At 49.9% G+C, this 22,990-nt stretch overlaps 11 protein-coding genes across 11 annotated transcripts; 5 read left to right on the forward strand and 6 right to left on the reverse strand.

Annotated features, from left to right (window-relative positions):
• Positions 1–150: 150 nt before the first annotated feature.
• CI109_102355 (uncharacterized protein) lies at positions 151–1,168 on the forward strand (the record flags this gene model as incomplete). Its single annotated transcript, XM_032004490.1, has 7 exons — positions 151–248; positions 308–335; positions 406–495; positions 585–684; positions 828–863; positions 933–1,064; positions 1,128–1,168. The coding sequence occupies 7 exons, from the start codon at positions 151–153 to the stop codon at positions 1,166–1,168; spliced, it is 525 nt and encodes a 174-aa protein (XP_031861355.1).
• Positions 1,169–1,377: 209 nt separating this feature from the next.
• CI109_102356 (uncharacterized protein) lies at positions 1,378–2,331 on the reverse strand (the record flags this gene model as incomplete). Its single annotated transcript, XM_032004489.1, has 4 exons — positions 1,378–1,467; positions 1,561–1,857; positions 1,928–2,013; positions 2,172–2,331. 4 exons carry the CDS (start codon positions 2,329–2,331, stop codon positions 1,378–1,380), a joined length of 633 nt encoding a protein of 210 aa, XP_031861354.1.
• Positions 2,332–3,273: 942 nt separating this feature from the next.
• CI109_102357 (uncharacterized protein) lies at positions 3,274–3,695 on the reverse strand (the record flags this gene model as incomplete). Its single annotated transcript, XM_032004488.2, has 3 exons — positions 3,274–3,364; positions 3,452–3,566; positions 3,638–3,695. The coding sequence occupies 3 exons, from the start codon at positions 3,693–3,695 to the stop codon at positions 3,274–3,276; spliced, it is 264 nt and encodes an 87-aa protein (XP_031861353.2).
• A 356-nt stretch (positions 3,696–4,051) lies between these two features.
• On the forward strand, positions 4,052–8,281 carry CI109_102358 (uncharacterized protein; the record flags this gene model as incomplete). Its single annotated transcript, XM_032004487.1, has 11 exons — positions 4,052–4,363; positions 4,424–4,470; positions 4,525–4,590; positions 4,649–5,102; positions 5,164–5,264; positions 5,325–5,338; positions 5,414–5,435; positions 5,492–6,148; positions 6,237–7,455; positions 7,517–8,074; positions 8,147–8,281. 11 exons carry the CDS (start codon positions 4,052–4,054, stop codon positions 8,279–8,281), a joined length of 3,585 nt encoding a protein of 1,194 aa, XP_031861352.1.
• Positions 8,282–9,279: 998 nt separating this feature from the next.
• CI109_102359 (uncharacterized protein) lies at positions 9,280–11,578 on the forward strand (the record flags this gene model as incomplete). Its single annotated transcript, XM_032004486.1, has 11 exons — positions 9,280–9,351; positions 9,512–9,607; positions 9,757–9,833; positions 9,906–10,113; positions 10,171–10,412; positions 10,466–10,740; positions 10,794–10,885; positions 10,937–10,996; positions 11,059–11,123; positions 11,179–11,302; positions 11,372–11,578. The coding sequence occupies 11 exons, from the start codon at positions 9,280–9,282 to the stop codon at positions 11,576–11,578; spliced, it is 1,518 nt and encodes a 505-aa protein (XP_031861351.1).
• Positions 11,579–12,222: 644 nt separating this feature from the next.
• On the reverse strand, positions 12,223–13,588 carry CI109_102360 (uncharacterized protein; the record flags this gene model as incomplete). Its single annotated transcript, XM_032004485.1, has 5 exons — positions 12,223–12,496; positions 12,614–12,787; positions 12,922–13,003; positions 13,183–13,398; positions 13,525–13,588. 5 exons carry the CDS (start codon positions 13,586–13,588, stop codon positions 12,223–12,225), a joined length of 810 nt encoding a protein of 269 aa, XP_031861350.1.
• A 1,061-nt stretch (positions 13,589–14,649) lies between these two features.
• On the forward strand, positions 14,650–15,678 carry CI109_102361 (uncharacterized protein; the record flags this gene model as incomplete). The annotated part of the gene is made up of 5 exons (XM_032004484.1): positions 14,650–14,709; positions 14,824–14,913; positions 14,983–15,059; positions 15,135–15,285; positions 15,436–15,678. 5 exons carry the CDS (start codon positions 14,650–14,652, stop codon positions 15,676–15,678), a joined length of 621 nt encoding a protein of 206 aa, XP_031861349.1.
• A 287-nt stretch (positions 15,679–15,965) lies between these two features.
• On the reverse strand, positions 15,966–16,813 carry CI109_102362 (uncharacterized protein; the record flags this gene model as incomplete). The annotated part of the gene is made up of 3 exons (XM_032004483.1): positions 15,966–16,145; positions 16,312–16,443; positions 16,562–16,813. 3 exons carry the CDS (start codon positions 16,811–16,813, stop codon positions 15,966–15,968), a joined length of 564 nt encoding a protein of 187 aa, XP_031861348.1.
• A 416-nt stretch (positions 16,814–17,229) lies between these two features.
• CI109_102363 (mitochondrial 54S ribosomal protein mL44) lies at positions 17,230–18,732 on the forward strand (the record flags this gene model as incomplete). The annotated part of the gene is made up of 2 exons (XM_032004482.1): positions 17,230–18,045; positions 18,187–18,732. 2 exons carry the CDS (start codon positions 17,230–17,232, stop codon positions 18,730–18,732), a joined length of 1,362 nt encoding a protein of 453 aa, XP_031861347.1.
• A 630-nt stretch (positions 18,733–19,362) lies between these two features.
• Positions 19,363–20,143, reverse strand: CI109_102364 (uncharacterized protein; the record flags this gene model as incomplete). The annotated part of the gene is made up of 4 exons (XM_032004481.1): positions 19,363–19,442; positions 19,670–19,677; positions 19,745–19,803; positions 19,895–20,143. 4 exons carry the CDS (start codon positions 20,141–20,143, stop codon positions 19,363–19,365), a joined length of 396 nt encoding a protein of 131 aa, XP_031861346.1.
• A 323-nt stretch (positions 20,144–20,466) lies between these two features.
• On the reverse strand, positions 20,467–22,772 carry CI109_102365 (gamma-glutamyltransferase; the record flags this gene model as incomplete). Its single annotated transcript, XM_032004480.1, has 7 exons — positions 20,467–20,903; positions 21,023–21,234; positions 21,314–21,471; positions 21,552–21,730; positions 21,839–22,100; positions 22,202–22,399; positions 22,542–22,772. The coding sequence occupies 7 exons, from the start codon at positions 22,770–22,772 to the stop codon at positions 20,467–20,469; spliced, it is 1,677 nt and encodes a 558-aa protein (XP_031861345.1).
• Between the last annotated feature and the right edge of the window lie 218 nt (positions 22,773–22,990).

Consider the following 22,990-nt stretch of genomic DNA (forward strand, 5'->3'; position numbering starts at 1 on the left):
CAGAGAGTCAGAGTTACGTAAGAGGATCGTATCGCGACTGCTTTGTTGACAAGTCAAGCTAATGTTCTGCGTTGTTGATCGTTGGATGATCTGCTGTCTCCCATCAACAAACTTGCTGTATCTTATTTGTAGTTATACAATCTTGGCAAAATGACCACCACATCTTCTCATGTGCTCACAGCTGCCTCGCCATCCCATCTCAAGCCCGCTACAGCGGCTGATAACGGAGGCTTCCAGGTGACCAAAAGGTACGCAAATACACAGTGCACCGTTGGTTTTCGAGAGACACTAATTGTATATTGTATAGACTTCGCAAAGAGCTGATGACCTTGATGGTGAGGATATCCTCCGCCGACAATAGCGTTTCACCGGGAGAATCAGCTGATAGAACATCCTTCCTCATAGATGACCCCCACTCCTGGGATCTCTGCCTTTCCTGAATCGGACTCGAACCTCTTCCGATGGCTGGGGACCATGACAGGTCCTGACGGTACCGTTAGTGCTACTTCAGCTGATGCTTTGATCACTGCGATCCAGGAGGACAGCCGAAACTGATACATTCGTACTATATCTTACCACATCAGGCTTACGCCGGTTTGACATACCGATTGTCGTTGAGCTTCCCCGCGGATTATCCGTATAGTGCTCCGAAGATCAAGTTCGAGACGCCATGCTTTCACCCAAGTGAGTGTGGAGTCTCCTTCATCGCCAGGGACCAAATGTCCGTTTCATACCATTCTATCGCTATGTGATTCGTTTCTATACCCTCATGCCCTCCTCATGCCTTTTCCTGAATGTCTGAGTCAAGCTGACGAAGGCATACTTAGACGTCCACCTCGAAGGTGGAGACATCTGTCTCGACAGTGAGTCAGCTATCGATGTCTCAGGATCGTACCTGATTGCCCAGCTGAGCCCATCCTTTCACATCTTAGTCCTCCAAGATAAATGGTCTGCAGTCTATTCCGTTCACACGATACTCGTCTCGCTCCAATCGTTACTTGGTGACCCGAACAACGCGAGTCCGTTAAACGTTGATGCTGCTCAGATCTGGGATGATCAAGAGGGTAGGTAAAGATCCTCCTGTCATGGTGTGGTAGCTGATTGTTGTCCTTCCTTTTGATGTATAGAGTTCAAGAAGAAGGTCCTGGCTACTTATCGTCCTCTCTGAGTGAAGAACGTAACTTAATGGACCGGTCAATGTATCATGCTTGTTGTGTTTTCATCAGAGTGCTTTGTGTTGTCAAAATGGTGTTGTAACGATGTGCAGTTGTACAACATGCATGTAACGGTTACCTCCTCAACCCCTGTACGTATCCACATACCCCCTCCCAATCAGTCAGACTGTGTCTGCTCCGAGAGCGTAATGCTCAGGGATAACTATCCGACAATGGCGTTGATCATCTCTGCGCCGGATTTGTGCTCAGCATTAGCACCATGCTGCATCTCCTTGTTTGTCTCCTTGCTCATCTGCAAAGGCAAAGTCACGAAGTCAGCTTAGCCATCGGTGGTAGATTCCATAGGAGGGAGACGTCAAACTTTGGCAGATCTGCAATCACTCACAGCATTGACTCCTTTAGCTGCAACTTCCATGGCCTTGCCTTGTTTCTCAACCTCATTACCTAGACCAGACATCATCCCAGCGGGCCAAAGATCGTTTCCAGCCTGCTTGAGAGCTTCGTTAGCCTCTGACTGACCGTGCGGTGCAGGCGATTGCGATGGTGCAGATGCGCGAGCTGGGACGGGGGCGGAGACGCGAGCCGGGGCCGCACGACCTTGTAGATCGTGTTGGAGAACAGGACCGTTGGTGGTAAGAGTATGAGCGAGATCGGGCTGGTTCTCAATGGTAGCGATTTGGGACTGGACCAGCAGGAACAGGTTCGGTGAGCAGATTTCCCAATGAGTGGGAGATGGGCCAAGCGTGACTTACACCAGTAGAAGCCACTTGTCCGACTTGTTTGCCGATGCTGCCTTCAACATAGTTTGCACCGCCATAGACATTGTTGTTGAGCGCCTCTGTAGCACGCACCAAGCAGGTATCAGCAAGGCTCCTTCTCCAGAGTCAGGTCTGGATAAGTAGCCACAATCAAGAAGCTGCGCAATGGACGATCCGTTCTCTTCCTAGTAAGAGACAGAACCAGCACATGGACGTGCACGACGATCAGCTGACTTACTACACTGCACATTGTGCTCGTCGCAGTCCTGGTGGAAATGCTTTGGCGTATCATACGAAGCAACCTTTTTATCAACTTGGTCCGAGTTGACAGCCGTAGGAACGGCAAGCGCCACAGAGGCAGAGACGAGGAGAGCAGTGAGAGCAAAAGTGGTTCGCATTGTGTTTTAGTTGGGCTTGTTATGTGGTGGTGGTGGTGGTGGTGGTGGTGGTGGTGGTGGTGGTGTGTAGATGTGAATGTGAATATGTACGTGAGAGGTGTTCGTAAGAGGTTCGTCAAGGTCGTTAAATTGCAAAGAGAAGCGAGAGTGGGAGATGGGAGTGATCAGATGAGCTGGATGAGGAATGTTAGTTGGGATGACTTGTGGATCAACTCTTTATACTTCTCATAGCTCATACGACGGGAGGTATGTCGGTCAGCAAGTGGCTTGATAAAACCTGATCGGAATGCGAATGTTGATATCACAACCGGTCCAGCAGAGTGTCGGTATATATTTATCACGAAGTGAGACTCTTTCCAGGCTGGATAGGAATTGTCCATGTCTCAAGCTCGTCGAAGGGCTACCTTGGGTGCGTGGGGGACATCCACGTTAGTCCATTTCGAACTTCCTGAACAGCCGAAATTTGATTCAAGATCGATTGAGGAATCACTCCGTCCTGCACATCCACGTCAAATGAACCGATTGTATTCCGGAGATGCGATCATAAATAAAAGTCACATCAGTGAGGTCAGTATAATGTGTACACAGGAAGGCCCCTTGGATGTGCTCCGCTATCATCGTTGGTGTGTCGAGCCCGAAGAGGGCAGCGCTTCTGAAAAAGCAGCAACACTGTGTAGCCATCATACTATACATGATGCAAATGTACCACCTCGTCCACGTTGAGACCGCTGTCCGATGTGCCTCCCAGGCTCGACCAGCTCGTCGTGGTCAGGCTGGGATCAATTGGTGTCCACTGGCTCACACTGGTCAGATGGACGGCTATGTGTTGTGGTGCTGCACATTGTTGGACTTTCCGGTCGTCAGCTCAACTCAAGGGCAGTCATCCGCCAGATCACAACAGCTGGCTCACCTCATTCGTGCGATCTTCACACTGCTTCGCTATCATGCCCCTGCCATTCGCTTCTTAAGCTCAAGTATTTTGCTATCCAAGTTCTGACCCTCCTTGAGCAATTCTTTTCGCTCAGCTTCCATCCTAAGGTTGAACAAGCGAAGTGGCCAATTGTCAACATCGAGATCTATGGTGGTAATTCTACTTCGAGTAACATGGCTGAAAACTCACTGTACAATCCGTGCTCTCATCGCTCTCTCATGAGGAGCAGGTCGATTCGCTTCAACCTTGTTGAGCTCGTTGGAGAGGAAATGTTCTTTGATAGCCAATCCGCCGTAGAACGACACTTTTTCAAATTGCAACGAGAACATTAGCAACTGAATCAAGGGGAGGACGGGTGAATGAGTGTACACTCACAGGGCACGACGACGATGCAGGAACCCAGCAGGATCTTGTTTGCTTGTGACAATCTCATCTGCATACTGTCGAGTAAATAGGTGTTCCGGCTATGTGGATGTGTTTGGATGTGTGCTGTGTGAGATGCAGGGTCAAAATTCCAAAGAGGTTTATTATTGTAATTGTGTCAAACGCGCTTTGTTCGCTCCTCTCCGTCGCGAGTTGCAACATGTCGGAGCGAATCCGTCCTTTCGATTTCATGTTGATATAATATCACTTAATTACTGAAGCCATACAAAACATCTTGCATAGGTAGCTAACATCATCTCCCCTTTCTTCTCCCTCGCCCTCCTCTCATCTCTCTCTTGCCCGTCGAGGATCGTCATTTGCTTAGCTTGTTGATCGACTGACGACTCGGCAATCACGACGCGTACAATGGCACGACCACCAAAAGAGGATCAACAAACCCCTCCAGTCTCTTCGGGACCACATCAACAACAGGTACCAGCACAAGCACAAGCGCAAGCGCAAACAGGATCCCTCTCGGTCCCACCACCTTCTTCTGGTCCTGCGCGCGTACTACCTCATCCTGCGGAAGATCTGTCGGCAGACGATGATTTGCTATCTTGGATATTGGTGGATCAGTTGGGGAGTATGCCAAATACCAAATTGGGCGTACATCCTCAACAGGTCAAGTTTATAGGTCCGTCTTTCAAGACGGATGAGGTGTTGACTATCGTCAAAGAGGTGAGTTTGTGTTCTCTCGATAGAAGCATAAGTATGCATACTGACGTTTGTTACATGTAGACGGTGACAAAGGGTAATATGCCAAGTGCAATGCAAAGATTACAAGAGTGAGTCGCCACGAACACGGTAACTCGGGGACAGGGCTGAACCGCACTATGCAGGTTCAACGTCATTAAAGCACACTTGGAAAGCAAGATGACCGATACTCAGAGGGACAGATTCATCCAGTGAGCTACAAAATCCTAAACGTCTGACGTACAAGCTAACAACCATCACTCCATCTAGACATCTCCGAAGATATCTCCTTCCGTTAATGCCCACATCGCGACTCGAGATCCACCTGACCAGCCGATACTCCGCCGTGACAGGCCACACCGAACTTGCCGTCTTTGCTACACGACCCCTACCCGCCGGCGTGGTCATGCAAGAATTGCAAGGCAGTGTCGTACCTCTGCCCGATCAATGGCGAGAAGAGATGGAAATAGGAGACGATTTCGCCGTCGAAGCTGCTGGTGAAGAGACGGACTCAGATAGCGAAGCCGAGGACGCCGGAGGTGAAGATGCCGTCTCGATGACTTCGTCAGCTGTGAGACGCGATAAGGGGAAAGGCAAAGAGGTGGAAGGCAAGAGACAAGGTCAAAGAAGGAGTGATAGGACCAAAAGAAGAGATTTCAGTATCGTTTGGTCAGGTCTCAAGAGGTGTTATCAGCTTTTCCTTGGTCCAGCGAGATTCCTCAACGTGAGTTTTCGGCGGATATTCGCCATCTCGCAATTGCTTACAGACTCGAACACGGTTTTAGCACGACTGCGACCCCAACGTTGAATTGCTGAGACAGGGGAAATACGTCACCTTCCGTGTCTTACGACCAATCAAGGTCGGCGAGGAATTGACTACATTCTAGTGAGCCACTACTGCCTCTTGGCGTGTCGACGTATAGCTGACCTAGTTTTGTTTCGTCAGCGGCGAAAACTACTGTAAGCTCAACTGTGTATCTGTATCAAGCAATGACTGACCAATCACTCAATCTTTCGCCCATTTCGTCTCTTCAGTCGGTCGTGCCAATATAGAATGGTGAGCTTCTACAATGGTCGCAAAAGGCCCAGAATTGACGGCCTATATCTCCTTAGCCTCTGCTTGACCTGCGAACAAAACGCTCAAGGCGGTTTCACACCCAAATCGACAACCAACTCGCGAGGTATTTCTCGTAGTGACTCCCGCGATTCGTCAGCCGGACCATCTCGGAGGGATTCATCACCCAGCATGCGCGAGTCAGTCTCACGCGAGACAAAGAGCGTTGGTCTTAGCTCGCTCCGAAATCAAGTCAATGGGAAGGAAGATGAAGACGACGAGGAACGATGGAATGTGAATGTTGGATCGAGCCGAACTCACGCTGGCGATGAAACGGAGTCAGCCGATCTGGAACCAGAGAACGACACATCGTCGCAGAGTGTGACACCTCAGAAGAAGCGGCGAGGACGACCACCGAAGCTTGCACTTCCTGCCTCTCCAACCACGGAAAGCGTAGTTTCTGATCTCGACTCGCCTCTCGATCCGCCTCCAAATAGGCGAGAACGTGTCATTCGGAAAGTCGTGCAGAACATTAAGCCTTGGTCTTTCCTGCAGCGACCGAAAAAGATACCAAAGAAGACCGAAACAGAGACTGAAGAGGAACAAACAGAGGCGACGGATGATTTACCCAGCGATTTCCCTCGATGTGCAACCTGCGCGAAACCGCTCACAGAGCAAATCTGGTTCAACGGAAGATATTTCGATCATTGTCAGAGGTGAGCTTGCCTTCCGACCGGATCATGCTAATGTGTATAGATGTGTTCGGCATGCTCTTGTTTTTGAGCTGCCCTGGCCTGCTCACAGACCACAAGACGTCCAAGAATACCCTCCCGCACATTTGGTACCTCCCGGATATATCCCGCGAAAAATATCCACCGTTCCTCTACCAACGTTGAGCAAGGTTCCAAAGGTCAAGCCTGTCGAGATCCCTGTTTCGCCTGCCGGTGAAACTCGAGACGAGAAGCGAGCTCGAAAATTACGAGCCCAGATAGAAGCTGAGACATTCTTCATTGAGTCGCTTCGAGAAGCGGCCTGGTCGGCCCAAGAAGCGAAAGAGGCGGCTGTGAAAGCTGCTGCCGAAGCGAAAGAGGAGGCAAAGAAACAGCGCTTGGAGGCCAAACGCATTCGTGATGAGGGGAAGATAAAAGGGTCGGGAGTGTGGAGTCGGTATGAGTACATCACGGAAGAGGAGCTGAAGAGGAGGCAGGAAGAGCAGAACAAGGTCCTTTCGGGAACGAGACGAGGTGGGAGATTCAGAGATAATAAGAACGAGGAAGAGATGAAGCGATTGGCAGAGAAACGGTTAGGAGTGACGAGGACGGAGCCGACTCAAGCGCAGGCGGCGCAGGCGGCAGCGACGAGAACTCAACGACAGGATCAACAGGAAGGTGACGACGATCAAGATATTGCAAATGCCGAAATCGAATCAGAGCCCTCGGATGTGATTCTAGTCGGTGTCGATCATGTTGGTGGACGAGGAGGCTCAGGAAGAGGGGAAGATGAGGAAGAAGACGAGGTCGAAGCAGTGACAGGGCAGGCAAGGTCTTCCGCTAACTCCTCGAAACGACCTAGCGCATCCGCTACAAGTTCTCGACCATCTCCCGCCGTAAAATCCGTCGTCGTCAACGGTAAGAAACAGCAAGACGAACAACGTCTTACTCCTAATGTCGCGAGAAGGTCGCTTCCGATTACGCTCGCTCAACTCGCTCGTTCTCCCTTCACAGCATTACCATCTACAGCAGTCCGACCTAGTAAGCGGCTCACGATCGATCTTTCCAACACCCCGGTCATCGATCTTACCAGCGATGCGGAATCAAGTGGTACCTCTGAGGCACCGAAGAAGCGAAGAGGTCGACCTCCAGGTTCGGGGAAGAGACAAAGAGCTGCCGCGCTCAAGTTGGCGAAGGAGCAAGCTAGGCAGCGTGATACGGGTGGTACGAGCTCGCCAGAGGTACAGTTTGTGGCAAGGAGGGTCAGTGGTGTCATCACGCAAGCGAAGGAGGATGGCAAGGGGAAAGAGAGGGTGAGTGTGCAACGAGACGTTTGTGATGCGGGAATACTAATCCATTATTGGGAAATACCAGCAATTGCTCGGCCAAGCGATTGGATCGCCAGCCGCGAGTCCCAGCACCAATGGCTTAGTATTGGGTCGTCCAGCTTGGAACTTGGCAAGCGGTCCTTCACGTGATGGACCTGTTGGATCTGGAAGCGCAAGCAACAGTCCTGTAGCGAGGAAGCTACCATATGTCCAGCCTCCTGTGGTCCCCCTGTCGAACGGGTTACCCAATTGGCGTCCTGACATTCCGCCTCGCAAAACGATACCTCCTTATCCGTTCGGGACTTCCAAGAGCAGTCTCGATGTTATTGGCGGGGCAGGATTTGTTCCGAAAGGCCATTATGCTTCTACTTTCTCAGAGGAGAAAGGAAAAGAAGTGACAGGGAGAAGTACGAATGGGACAAGATTGATTTTAAATGTCAAGAACGTCAGTGACAAGCCGCTGCCGTCGTTCAGCGCAAGTGTGGATGGAAAAGGAAAGGGCAAAGACAGCGAACAACATAACGGGAACGAGAACAAGGATAACAGGTCCGCCATGGAGAAGGAGAACTTGAAGCGGAAGAGGATATCGGACGTAAACAGTGAGGTGAGTGATACCCGACCAAAACCCGTTCTGAGAGGTGACAGACGCTGATCCGGTCGTTATTTGTGGGTGTAGGCTTCATCGTCATCGCCCTCGAATCACCATATCGACAAGAAGAAGAGAACCTTCTTTCCCTCTGTCATATCTGTGGTTCAGTTCAACAAGAATCCACCGATTCCTAGTCCGAAATACTCGATGTCCAAGTCATAGCGGCGCCGACCGTAATGTCCAGTGGCACTGCCTGTCTCCGCTGGTTTAGAAGCATTCTTGTTCCGTCATCTCTCGTTTCGTCTACCTTGTCATTCATCTGTTCTACACGTTGTCCTGTATTATCTTGCCATTTGAACCATCGCCATGATACTTTGCTGTCTTCTTCTCCAACAGCTACAAACACCGCACCACCATATATAGAAGCCTAAAATGCATCACCACATCCATTCTTGCGACCAAATTTCGATCAACGGGACACTGTGCGGACCTGTCTGGTGGCGTTTTCCCCGGGGCTGTGCAGCCGCTTTGTCTGGACTCCCATTAGGAGGTTTGTGGCAGTCATCGTTTTGGAAGTGACAGGAGGATGCATGTATCACTTAGCCAATCTTGCCTTTTGAATATGCTCAGCTGTGTAACAGAGAGAGGAGGCAAGCATGGATAAGGGAGGATGCGTGTCGCATAGCATTGGACTGCTTCCATAAACAGGCACGGCCCGAGCAGGCAAGCTAACAATAATGGCTAGGTCATGGCCATGTCAACTGGAAGTGCAATCGTTGAACGGCCTGCACCGAAGGTACAGCTCGCTACCCCTCATTGGGCTACACCACTGTCCTCCATTACATTCCAGATGAGATACCGTATATAAGCGGCAACTGGCTGTCGGCAACATGTAGATGTACGTACAGCTACTCCAGCCAATTAGCCAAAGTACGGTTGAACGAAACCGACTGGGGCAATTTTACGTAAAACTCCCGTGCTTATACCCTGAATCCTCCAGGTGTGTCTGGGTGTGTATGGGTGGTGCGTCGCGCGTCATTCCCTGCATCTGCCATTGTATCGTGTAAGTTACTCTTTTAACACCCTTCCACTCGCCCCACAACCGTTCCCCACCTTGACGCTTCCACATCACTTCTTTTGTCTTTTACTTCTTCATCAGATAAAAAAGACAAACACTCCTTACACTTACACCTACATACACCCAAATACACAACAACAAAATGGCTACTCTGTCTGAACCCGGAAAGAAGGACCTCCAGTCCTCTGCTCGTCAAAGAGGTCACTCTGCCATGGTGCGTCGGAGTTTCCTATTTACAAACACGTTCGACGCCCCTCTTCGTCAACAGACGCGACGTGCTGAATTCTACTCATGCTCATACTGTTCACGCATGCTGATTGATCATTGCTCTTTCCTCCCTTCCCATCCTTGCCCATGCCATTGCTCCCACACAGGACTTCAAATCCGCTACCACCGGTGTTGCGGCCAAGACCATGAGGAACGAGCTCAACCGAATGGTTGCTGGTGTCCAAGACCCAGCTAAGAAGAAGGTGAGTGTCGTCTGTGGTCCCTCACTGCACCCATGAGGGGTGATTAGTCAGACAATCATATCTATCCTTTACGCACGTTGGTGCGGAAGGACCCACAAAGCCTGAATTCTATCCAACATGGAAGCTAATGCTACTTGTTCCTCTTGTAGATCTTCGAGGCTGAAATGCAATCCTTCTTCTTGCTTTTCAACCGATTCTTGACCGAGCGAGCAAAGGGCGAGAAACTGTGAGTGTTTCTTTTGAGCTCATAGCTAGCCCTTTTCTACGCGCAAAGTACTAATGTGCTCGTGCGTTATAGCGACTGGGAGAAGATCAACTCTCCTAAACCCGAGCAGGTCCGACCTTACAAGGTCCTCGACGGTGTCGACCCTTCCATCCTTAACAAGCTTGCCGTCCTCAAGCTCAACGGTGGTCTCGGTACTACCATGGGTTGTGTTGGTCCCAAATCCATCATCGAGGTCAGGGAGGGTATGACTTTCTTGGATCTCAGTGTCAGACAGATTGAGGTGTGTCCTGCTGCTGTTCTTGTAACAAAGTGCGCATTTTCTCATGTGAATTTATAGCACTTGAACGAGAAATACGGCGTCAACGTTCCCTTCATCCTCATGAACTCTTTCAACACCGACGACGACACCGCCAGGATCATCCAAAAGTACCAAAACCACAACATCAACATCCTCACCTTCAACCAATCTCGATACCCCCGTGTTGACAAGGAGTCCCTCCTCCCCTGTCCTCAGGAGGCCGCCAGCGACAAGGCTCACTGGTACCCTCCCGGTCACGGTGACATCTTCGACGCCTTGACGTGAGTTGCGCGAGATTTTTGGCCAATCACATCTTACTGATATGACAATGTAGCAACTCTGGTCTCCTCGACAAGCTCATCGCCGCTGGCAAGGAGTACATCTTCATCTCCAACGTTGACAACCTCGGTGCCGTCGTCGACCTCAACATCATGCAGACCATGATCGACGCTCAGGCTGAGTACGTCATGGAGGTCACCGACAAGACCAAGGCCGATGTCAAGGGTGGTACCATCATCGACTACGAGGGCAAGCCCCGACTTCTCGAGGTCGCCCAGGTCCCCAAGGACCACTTGGACGAGTTCTGCTCCACCAGAAAGTTCAAGATCTGTAAGTGGCTCTGGAAGAAAGTGGACGGAAGTACGCTGACAGTCCGAGCTTAGTCAACACCAACAACATCTGGGCTAACTTGCGAGCAATCAAGAGGATCATGGACGAGGATGCCCTCAACCTCGAGATCATTGTCAACAACAAGGTGAGTTTGTGTATCTCACCGATAAGACTGTATGTGCTAATATCTGTGTAGGTCACCGACAACGGAACAGCTGTCATCCAGCTTGAGACCGCCATTGGTGCCGCTATCAAGGTGAGCTGCCCGCTGAAGGAAGAAAGTCTTGTGGGTGATAAGCTGACATTTCCCTGTCTCAGCACTTCGACAGTGCCATTGGTATCAACGTTCCTCGATCACGATTCTTGCCCGTCAAGTCTTCATCGTGAGTCGGCAGTCGTTGGTCGGCTGTTTGTGCATCCACGCTGACCACCTTGCAGAGACTTGATGTTGATCAAGTCCAAGCTTTACAACCTTGAGCACGGTGTCTTGACCATGGACAAATCACGAGAATTCGGTGGAACACCCGTCGTCAAGCTTGGTGACCAGTTCAAGAAGGTTGCTGTGAGTCACTGAACCTCGCAACAGCAGCTAGTCAGTGCGTAGCAGCTGATTAACATTTGCCATCTGCAGAACTTCGAGAAGCGATTCAAGTCCATTCCCAACATCACAGAGCTTGACCACTTGACCGTTGCTGGAGATGTCTGGTTCGGCAAGGGTGTCCGATTGGCCGGTACTTGTATCATCGTCGCTACCGAGGGTAACAAGATCATGATCCCCGACGGAACCAACCTCGAGAACAAGTTGATCACCGGTAACCTCTCCATCATCGACCATTAAACGGTTGCTTTTGCGGGTCTTGGTGGTTATCTGTGGAGTGGATGTTCTGCTTGATCGAAAGGGGAAGTTTTCTTTTCTTTGTGCGGTTCGAGTTGAGTGATTTTGGAAAGAAAATTCTTTAGCCCGTACAGTACGCATGATGTATCAAGGTACAAATTGGACGCGCGTATCTTTGCATTCGAACAAGACGATGAGGGAAAGAAACCTTGGTGGGAGCCGCAACCTCGTCGAGCTCGCTACCTTCCATGAACGTGCGGCAGGAAGCGTTGTTTCACCTCAACTGCGAGCTGAACTCAGACGTGGTTCAAGATTGGCTAGTCCGTACCTGTACCTGGCGCTTGCCAGATAGGTCTCGACGAGCCTGAAGTTCACTGATGTGTTCTCCCCAATCATCGTGACTCGGAGTAACCTTAGGGTGTACTGGTGGTTTGGTGGACTGGCGGTACATATGGAACGTGTATATCTTCACAAATTAGGGTATTCATCTTCGTCCATATAACTTTTGTCTTCCTTGCCCTCCCTCTCGCTCCTTCTCCGTCTTTACGCTTCACTTCTTCTCCCTGCTCTGCCTTGCACCTCTCCCTTCACACACTTAATCCGTCAAGTACGTCACACGACATTTTCTTTCATTGTCACTATAGCAACTACCTCCTCGCCGCAGCTGCACCTTGTGCGCCAGGACCAGCAGCAGGTGGTGCGCCCGCAGTCGCATTTCCAAAGAGAGGCGATCCACCCCATGCTGCAATCACCCTTTTGACCGTGTTCCAACCGTTTTGAACAGCTGCTCCTTTATTGGAAGCAAAGTTGTCGACGTAAGTCGTGATATTGTTAACGGCAGTTCGGGTAAAAGGGGAGGCGTGATATCGAAGTCGGATGAAATGGACCATGAAGAGAGGTGCGATGAGGGATGTTCGGAAGCTGCAAATGGCAAATTGGAAAAAATATATCAGTATTGATTATACTCTCGGTAGTAATCAAATATTTCGAGTCACAGAATAAGGTGTAAGACGGAAAGGGTTGACACGCCGCACTCACGTCACGACACCCAGTACTAATCTAAGCGCGATCAAAATCTCACAGTACGCCACGAATCGCATGGCAACATCGTAGTTGACCTTGACCCAGACCTGGATCTTTCTCGATACATTCTCGAGCAAAGCAGGGGGTCGAGGTGCTTGTTGAGCGCCAGCAGCTTGAGGTGGGGGAGCACTGTGGGATTGAAGCGAGGGGGATTATATTTGAAAGAAAGGATAGTTGATTTGAGTGAAGATGAGAGACAATTGAAATGAATGGTCAGCTACGAAGACTAGCCGCGCAATTACGAGAGAGATGAGATGACGTACGGGACAAGTTTGGGGATGATGTTGGTTCGGAGGAAGGTGAGACAGTGGAAGAGGGAGAATGTAGCGAACGGGAGGATAGAAACTGTGTGAGGGTGTATTTGAGTCAGCATCGGACTACCTGATATTGACGTCGATCACAGCGACTCCCGCACTCCCAGCAAGCGACAAGCGATATGAAGGTGCAATCTATGACACACATCTTCCTGCGTCCGTCGCCTCACCTCCACCTTTCTCGCTCGACGCAACATGTCAAGTACTCACCATTGACGGGCTTTGAAATCCACCAGTACAATGCCAAGATGGCGTATTGCACATTCTCATCGACCAATGCTCTCCTCGCCCAAAGAGCGTTCGGTTGAGGTCTACCGAGGGACTTGTACACCACGATAGAGTAAGAGAGGAGAGCTCCGGTGTAGGCGAACTTGTAAGTCTTTGTAGGGGTAGGTCGGAAGAATACAGTTTGGAGGATTATGTAGCCTGCACAAGTGAACAAAGATCAGTACTGTCTTATCCAATAGTTCAGATCATCCCGTCTGAAAGGATAGGGGACGTTGTTGATAAGGGGAAGAAGACCAGATGATGTAGTGAAGCCTCTCCACTCACCCGCTGAAAGTAGCATGATACCATGGCCCAAGGCCCATAAATAATGAGGATCAACAGCTGGCATCGTTTCGTGTGGTGTGGTGTTCTGTCGGAAGGAGAGATAGGAACGGGAAGATGAATTAGAGAATCAATTGAGATGTTGATACGGTATGATGAAAACAGATAGCGGTGAATGTGGGTTGAGCGTGGAATACTCGAACTGTACGAGTACGAGTACGAGCAACGAGTATGACGAGCGCATTACACGAATACGTCACTCAACCAGCGAGTTAGGAGGAGCGGAAGCAAATTCAGAACAGGACCACCATATGCTTGGAGACGGCGATATGCGGTGATATTCGTCACATCGAGCCAAGGTGGCACCGCGACTGTTGGAGAGAAGGGATATAGAGGTGTCTGAGTAGTTGCCTATCCTTTTACATTCTGGGGCATTGCGATGAAGATATCCTCCTGGACGTCATGTAAGCTCTTCACTCGCTCATTGCGTCCATACTAGCCGAGAACCCCTCAAACTCCGACTGACTCGACCCAGAACATCAAAACATCCCTTCCCATCGACCATCCCCCCGCCACCTCCTGTTCGTACCTTATTGACATTTGCGCACAGACCACCGCGTACTAAATTGAACTGAATCTGACGCCGAAGAGAGTGAATTGTTGACAACCGCGTCCGAGGGGATACTATATGATGTGCGATGTGCGCTGTGTATGACCTGATGAAGACGCTCGCTCCACTACTGACGCTTCGGAGGATGATGTGAATGATGCACAGACCACACACACACATTGACGTCACGCGCATCAATTCCTCTGTCATTCTTCCTTTGACGATTGATTGTACTTTGTAACTGTACATGAAACACACGTCGGAAGGGAAAGATGGGCCTGGGTCGATCAAAGACGTCATTGGGTTCGAGTAGACTTGCAGAGGAAGGTCTGGGCAAACGAGGCATGGACATGAGAGGTATAAAGGGGGACTATTTTCTTCCAACTTCTCTCTTTCCCTATTCTCATCCACAATCTCACTCTATAGTCTCCTACTACGCAGCTCAGTAACTTGAGCTGTTGACATCCGTCAAACTTGTACCAAACTCCGAAATACGAAGCGATACAACACAACACAACATGGCATACCGTACTCGACGTTCACCACTCTCACTGACCCTTGCGGCAGTGGCAGTATTTGTAAGTATCGTCAACTCTCCATTACATATCCCCTTTCTTCACTTTCCCTTCTTCCCTCTCCATCTCCCTATCCATTCATCGAACACCATTACTGACACGCCGCTCTCAACCCAGATCGCCACCCTCTTCTTCTGGCTCTCGGCCTTCTCGACCCCCTTCATCAAGCACATCCACTACATCCACACGAGGGAGAATGACGTGAGGGTGAGTACTGGTCAAGATACAGCCGGTTGTAGGCATAGTAACTTCGATTCGCTGATCGCTAGTTCGTAGTTCGGTAACTTTGGTTGGTGTGCAGAGGGCGCTTTGACAGGTCTCATCCAAGGTCAACGATGTTATCAGCATGTCGGGTGAGTCTCCACTTTACATATCACATAACTCGTCAAAAAGCATGTCAGCAATGACTAATTCCTCCTCGTCGACAGATACGAATTCGGTCGTTGGATCCCTCATAAGTCTGCTACCGGAGCACTTATCCTCGTCGCTCTCACTGCTGCTTTCGGTACCTTTGCATTCTTCTCCCTTCTTCATTCGGCAGCCGATCTAAGATCTGGTGCTGCTAGTTTCTTCTTGACTGTGAGTGGGCTTTGTGTGCTTCAACCGCGATTGAGCATTTCACTGACTGCGTATCTCACTCTGTCCTTCATGAATCCTCTCACTCCGATTCTGCTCATCACTACTCTGCCTCGTCTCCCCCTTCGAACGCCCCGGCACCACCCAAAACAGATCTTCACCTCCCTCCTCGCTACCATCTCCTTCCTCCTCGTTGTTATCATCTTCGGAGTCGCTCACCACCGATTCGACGACGACTCCCTCCGACCTCGATACGGCGCTGCATTCGTCATGGTTATCCTCGGATGGTTGTTGTATCTCGCAGCTATCCCATTGGTCGTGATCGGTTGGTTCAGAGAGCGACATTACAGGAACACCAACATCACTACTCACACTACCACTGCTGTGAGAGCGTAGGCGAAAGAGAGAGCTAGACGTGTAGAGAGGTAGATCAGTAGTATTGAGATGATTGTGGAGGATTGCTTATGTTCTGACGAGATACACGAATTCACGTTCTTTATGATTGCACGATGTAGCGATGTTTATACGATTTGAGACAAGATTGGTCAGTATAATATGTTCAGCAAAGAGATGCAAGTTGATTGATGTTACTTGGTATTTTATCTGTGTCATTCGTCATGTCAATGTCTTCCTACTTCCGTATGGCTCTGCGCCAATGGCATTGTGTTGTATATTCGACTCCCTTAATCATCCTTGTCACCCTCGCCCTCTCGCTTGCTCCAGTCCAACCAACTTCCCTGATAGTTTCGGATGTTAGGATATCCCCTCTCGCTCGCGAGCTCAGCAGCGTTGGCAGATCGTTTGCCAGATCGACAGAAGAAGATGATATTTTGGTCGTAGGTAGGTTTGGAGAAAGCGAATTCCTACGAGGTCGAATTGGCAGGACAGGGTCCGTGGGTAACCAGAGAAAAGAAAGGAAGGGAGTGGGTTGGTATCGTTGAAGGAGTGGTCATGAGAAGGAGCAGAAGAGTAGAGAGACAGACTGATCAGCATGAAGTTCAATAACCTATGTAATTCACTCCAACGCACCTTTTGGAAATCACCCGCGTTGAATCCTCTGTCCAAGGCATCCTTCAACCTCGAAAGAGGGAGGTTGACAGCCGAGGGGATGGAGCCAAGCGCAACCTCATCGGGTTCTCTAACATCGACGAGGAGGACGTTCTGCGGAAACAAGGCATTAGCACAGTCGACTCTTATCTCCATGAACAAATCACGAGGAGCGACAGCAAAACGGTCAAGCTGTAAGGGCCGGCCGCGACCGTAATTGTGCAAGACTCACGTCGGTTGGCTGCTGTGTGAGAGGTTTCAACTCTTCATATTTGATGATGGGGTTCTTTGCCCAGGCAGATCTCGAAGGCTGTCTCGAATCGTATCTCACCGACGAGACTACCATTCGCACTGGCGAGGCGGAGGAGAAGGAGCGAGTGGCGCCGGAGGTGACGGCGAGGGAAGGAAGGGGACGGACGGAGAGGGAAAGGGAAGCGGAACGGAGAGTACGGAGAGCCATAGGACCGGTTCGTGTGAATGACATGGTTGCGAGAGAAATTTCTGTTTGCTTAAGCGTTCTAAGCTGATAAGTGTGGAGGGATAGTAAGTCAATATGTATAAGCAAGCAGGGTATGTACAGATGGGATTCCGAAGAGGGGATGCTTATAACGGTGACGAGCTGAGCACGTGCTGCTGATCTGGAATAACCGGATACTGTATCATCACATCGTCTTATCAAATGAAAGCGGGATCAAATGAGCTGGGCGAGTATTGACACGTCATGCAAGGAGCAATAGGAATAGATCGCTACTTTGACTTTTTCGAGGGCCGCACCAGGTGTGCACACGCTCAACTTGAAACATTTAGTATCAATTCCACTACTGATCTAGATCAAACAAAAGTACCTCTTGACAACTCCCCAACAGCTCGTTCTCGCTCTCTCATCCGCTCTCGCTCATCATGACAGCCGCCGCTGGTACATCCTCTCTGTTGACTGTGCGATCGGTGTTTTCGCCTGCGCTCACACGTCGACTTGCCCGACGTCGATTCGCTCCTTCTCGACCATTGCACACAACCACCTCCGTGCTCGCTGCGACAAGTTCCAAACCCGCGCCATCATTGATTCCACCACCCACTGCGCTCTCCGCTCTACTCTCACGACTTTCCTTACCACCATCGACCAACCTCCATTCTGCTCTCATCGCATGTCTCACTCACCCCTCCTACGTCTCCTCGCTCGATCAACAAGCTTCTGAGGAGACAACAACGACGACGACGACAGAAGAGAACAACGAGCTCTTGTCCACACTTGGAAATTCTTTACTTGGACTATTCGCTTCTGAACATCTATCTACCCTCTATCCACTCTTACCGACCCACGCCCTCCAAAATGCCATCACGGCTTATGTCGGTCCTTCAGCTCTCGTTTCTGTAGCTCGAGAACTCGGTGTGTCAGTACAAGGAGGTGGTAACACACCTGGTGTACCCGGTTATGGAAAAGGTTCCAATTCAGCTGGTTTGGCCGTGAGATGGAGCAAGACGGCAATCGCAGAACAGGCTTGGAGAGATAGGAGAGAAGGAGACGTATCAACAGGTCCGGAGAAAGTACCCGTCGGAAAGAGGTTTGAAAAGTTTGTGAAGAACCAACAGCAAGAAGGAGAGGAGGGTGCGTCGGCGACGGGAGGTCAGAAATCGAGAAAGGGGAAGAGAGAAGGGTTCGAAGGTGTCGTCGCTTCATCCGTCAGAGCGTTTGTCGGTCTGATCTACCAGGAGCAGGTGAGTGCATTTGCATTTATACAAATGATCAATTCCCCGCCAAATTCCTGCCATGTTCCTGTCACACACGCACCATGTTCTTGGTGTATCTTGTCAGATTGTCCTTGACAACCATGCTGATCCTCCCATTCAAATTTACAGGGTATTCACGCCGCACGAGCATTCGTCCACGCCCACTTCCTCTCACGATCACTGGACCTTTCCACCCTCTTCTCCTTCAAAAACCCAATGCATGTCCTCACCTCCGTCATCTCTACCCATCTATCCTCTGCCGGCGTTCCCCTCTCCTCCAATGCTGGTATCATCGAATCGCGCTTACTCGCCTCGACTGGTGTAGCCTCTCAATCACCTTTGTTCTTGATTGGTCTGTTCCTCCCCTCCGGTATCAAATTGGCTGAAGGACACGGATCGAGTAAATCAATGGCGGAACATCGAGCGGCCGTCAACGCTCTCCTCAGTCTGTATCTCGTCAGAGGGGATCAGGAATTATCATCCCTCTTAACGGGCAGTGAGGACACCAAGACAGGAAGAAAGATTGGAGAGTTCGGAGAAGGTTTACCGACTTCTGCACACGAAGAGTCCTTGTTGAGTCGAGGGAAAGTGTTGATAGGTGAGAACGAGGGAGAGTACCAAGGGATCGCTTGGGGTGGTAGAGAGGTTATTGTGGAGAGTAGACGGAAGCTTTAGTCTGGAGTGGAATGTAGTTGAAGATCGACTTGCATACGTGCATCTACATATATGCATTTGCATATACATCATTCCCAAAGAGCGAGTCAGTGGACATGTATATATAGCGGAAATTGGTTTGATGCAAAAGACCAAGCCTTATCGTCCAAAGCTATCATCTCTTTTAGTTCCCTATCAATCCCATGTCCAATGCCAGTCAAGATCACTCTATCTTGATAAAGGAGATTATGAGCGGCTTGAAACTGAAAAGGTTTAGAACGAGCTTAGCCTAGAATGAGATTTGCGGTTGAAGGTGCATGTAGCGTTCTTTTGGACAAAGGGACCCCCAACCAATTCTTGCGATATAAATAAGTGCATAATCGACATCTACTCGTTGGTGTCATGATACATCTGCGTTTCGGGCATATCAGCAATCGGTACCGGGCGAGACACGCATGAGAGTGCGAAAGGCCGTGGTCTTCCCTCCTGACTATTCTTCCTTGTTTGGTCTTACCTCATCTTGTCCAAAGAAATAAGATTACGAAACTCACACTAGTACAACATCTGCGCTATCCCTACCCCGCGCTCAACCATATCTCCGGCTGTCCTCTAATCATCACCTTCCTCGAGCAGGGCGATGGGGGTACCGACTCATGTCGACTCGATATCGCCATGCATCAGATCTTGTATCGTAGTTTCGAGATGATCGATCCGACTTGACATTTCTTCCACTACAGAGGGATGGGTCAGCTGAAGCAATGATCAAAGAGGCTCGAGACTCTTGGTGGAGGAGGATGCAGACCAGCGGTCAAGCGAGCTTTGGATGTTCTGTGGAATTTTGGGTGGAAAGGGGGGAATGGGGGGATTGGTGATTCGAGGTTTGGAATATGATGGCGAGAGTGCAGACAAGGGTACAAAACTGAGGAGGAGGAGGAGAAGGAGGATAGATCATACGTACTTCGACCTCTGTGACAATAGACAGCAGATAACATAATCAGCAAGTGCAGCAAGGGACACCCCAGGATAGACTCACAAGACTTGCTCGCTCATTTCGTCGAACCTATTCTCCAACTGAGCCAGCAGAGTATCAACCTATCAACAAGACTGATAAGTCATACTCTCTCATATATTCATCTAAACCCACTTCCAGAAAACAAACCACCAATCATTGAATGAGACTCACAAATCCACACAATTCGCCCGGACTAACAACCTCTTTCACAGCACCCAAACCTCCTGCTGCCCCTCCTCCTGCTACGGCACTTCCACCCCCGCCCCCGCCCACTTTAGCAGGCGAACTCGACGCGTTTGGTTTCGTGTTGAATGTCGACAATCGTTTTGTGGATGAGGTGGAAGGGACGAGAGCGGGTGTGGTATTACCGCCGTTGGATTGGGATTGCGTTGAAGGTCGCGAGTCTGTCGCAGAGGCCATTTTGCGCATTTGATATGATATGTTGGAAGGTGTTGTTGATGTTTGTGAAATGAGATGAAACAATAGTAGACGAGTGAAATTACAATGAACAGAGACAGAGGTTGTTGTTCGCGAACACGTGGAGATTCGAAGACCAAAACAAAAGTAGCTTGGGAAGTTCGACGCGGTGAAGTTGATTTGTGGTAGTAGTCATTTGCTTTCACTACTATTTCTATGAGGCTTCGTCCAAATATCGGGCAGACGATAACTCCCTTGGATGAATGAGGATATACCATTCAGCATGCATCGCGGCATATTGAGTCTATCTTTCTATCTACAAAGTCCTACTGAGCGATGAAGACACTACCACCCGAATCATGTTTTCTAGGATCTCCTTCTGCTTCCCATCGCTTCCCTCCTTGCCCCTCGACAAACTTGATAGCGCAAGGAACACTTCTGTTCTTCTCTACCCATCTTATCTTATGTCCCTTCCCCTCTAACCCTTTCACCTGTTCCTCACTAAACCCATCTATCGTTATCCCTTGATGGGTCGAACTGCGCTCCAGATCGCTGAAATTCGGTAAAATCTGATTATGTAGTCTGTTCGCGCGCATAGCTTCTGCTGCAGTCATGTCGTAGTCTAACACATTTCGAGCGACTTGGACATTGCATCCGATGATGGTACTGCCTCCCGCTGCCCCGCCGGAGAGGACCACATGACCAGCGGAGTTTTCCACAATATATGGACAACTTGAACTCAGTGGTCGTTTACCGCCATAGACTGAGAACCATAGACAGACGAAAGGGATCAGCAAACAAACACCAATCTATTTGAGTTTCGAATTCGTCTTGACCACTTGGGTTGTGATCACCGCCAAAAAGACGCCTCTCATCACTCACCGTAATTAGCCACTTGGGGTTCATAGCCCGTCGCATTCGGTCTCCCTTCGACCGAGAAATCGTCCATCGAATCATTCAAAACCAACCCTAATCCAGGAACCATGATATGTGATCCCCACGGAAGTCCGACCGTCGTCGTTATCGAAATCACCAATCCTTCGGAATCTGCCACGGTGATATTTGACGTCCCATTGTCATTGACGATCTCGACTCTGCACAAAGACGAGTGGTAAAGATCAGCGACGATCACCGTTTGTGGTAGAAGGAACGAGACGAAGAAGGATGACTCACTTTGGTGGCTTGTAGTAATCTGGTTCTTGTGTCTTTTCGTCAGAGATCATACTAGCTCTCTGTCTCAGTGCTTCGGGTGTAAGCCAAGAGCGCTGTTTCTCCTCTAGACCGGGCACGTAAGCTGGATCACCTAGTGCCGTTCTTTGACCATATGCGAGCTAGGACATCGCAATATCAGTCAGCTGACTGTACTATACGCGAACGAAGGCACAATCAATCGCCAGCACCATGTACTCACTCGAAGGGCCTCGGTGAGTCGATGGAGGTCCGTCACACTTCCTGATTCTGTCGGCTCGAAATGTGATAAGATACCCATGGCGGATAGCCAGATCGCCCCGGAGGCAGGGGCCGGTGGTGCCCAGAGTGTACAATCTCTGTACTTGATCGACAGGGGAGTGTTCCAATTGACTCGATAATCTGTTCCAATCGCAAATCAACAATCAGCTCAGTCCGTTACCAAACGATCGATCAATCAATCAATCACACTTGAACATGGACCGTGGTGCGTTGTTTAGATAGACTCACTCTTCAAATCATCGAGCGTCATCAAACCCCCTTTGTCCCTCACAGATTTCACGATCCCCTCTGCGATCTCCCCTTGATAAAACACATCCGCTCCACCAGCTGCGATCTTCTCTAACGTCGTTGCGTATTCTGGTCTCTTCCAAATCGAGCCGATAGGCAGTGCTTGTCCGTCTTGGAAGAGGGAGGCGTACATTGGTTCGGATTCCATCCATGATCCCGAGAGGTTGGACGAGCCGGACGGGATACATTCTCGACTTATGAACTGAGACACAGCAATCCGTATCAGCCTGTAAAACCACTTCGGAAGGTAAGAAGGAGCGTTGTCTGGGTACGACGAAGTGATCGATTGCCAATGGCACTCACATCATATAGGTCACCTCCCACTTCCGCTCCTTCCTTGGCATACTTGATAGCCCCTTCGAATAACTTGCTCCATTCCAGACGCCCATACTTCTTGTGCAAAGCTTCTAATCCTCTAATCTCACCAGGGACAGCAACGGCAGCGCCTCCTATCGCTGTGGACACGGATGGGTTCTTGTAGAACTCAGAGTTTGCTGCGGCCTAAGGAGGTGGGTCGACCACACTTCAATATCAGTAACAGTTCCCTCCTCATGCAGATGTTATCAATTAAGGGTAATCGGGCTGGAGATCCAAACAATCGCACCAGCTACCACCGCCAAGTCGGTCGGGCCTACGCACTCACAGGAGCCGTATGTCTGAAATCCAAACTATCATACCTCCCCTCTTTATCCCTTATAATCGCAAAACCCCCACCACCTATATCCGAATGATACGGAGCCAAAGTGTTCACAGTCAAGATAGTAGCGATAATAGCGTCGGCGGCATTACCTCCAGCTGCGAGGATGGAAGTTCCAACCTCGGACGCACGTCGTTGTTCCGAAGCGACGGCGCCGGAGAGTAATTCGGACGACATTCAGTCAGAGTGCTCGACAAGTTTGACGACGTCGAAGGATGAAAACGGTATCGAAGAAGGATCGTAGGGGGAGATGAGAGCTGAGAGTTACCAAATCGTTACACAAGCTGGACGATGTAAGTTGACAAGTCCATGGCTACGTCGCAACGGTGCGAAAGCACGTCACTGCGTATTGTACAACCTCCGGTTATCGGACTTGAGCGATAAGCAAAAGATCC

Source organism: Kwoniella shandongensis, chromosome 4 (assembly GCF_008629635.2).
Source record: "Kwoniella shandongensis chromosome 4, complete sequence".
NCBI classification, from domain to species: domain Eukaryota; kingdom Fungi; phylum Basidiomycota; class Tremellomycetes; order Tremellales; family Cryptococcaceae; genus Kwoniella; species Kwoniella shandongensis.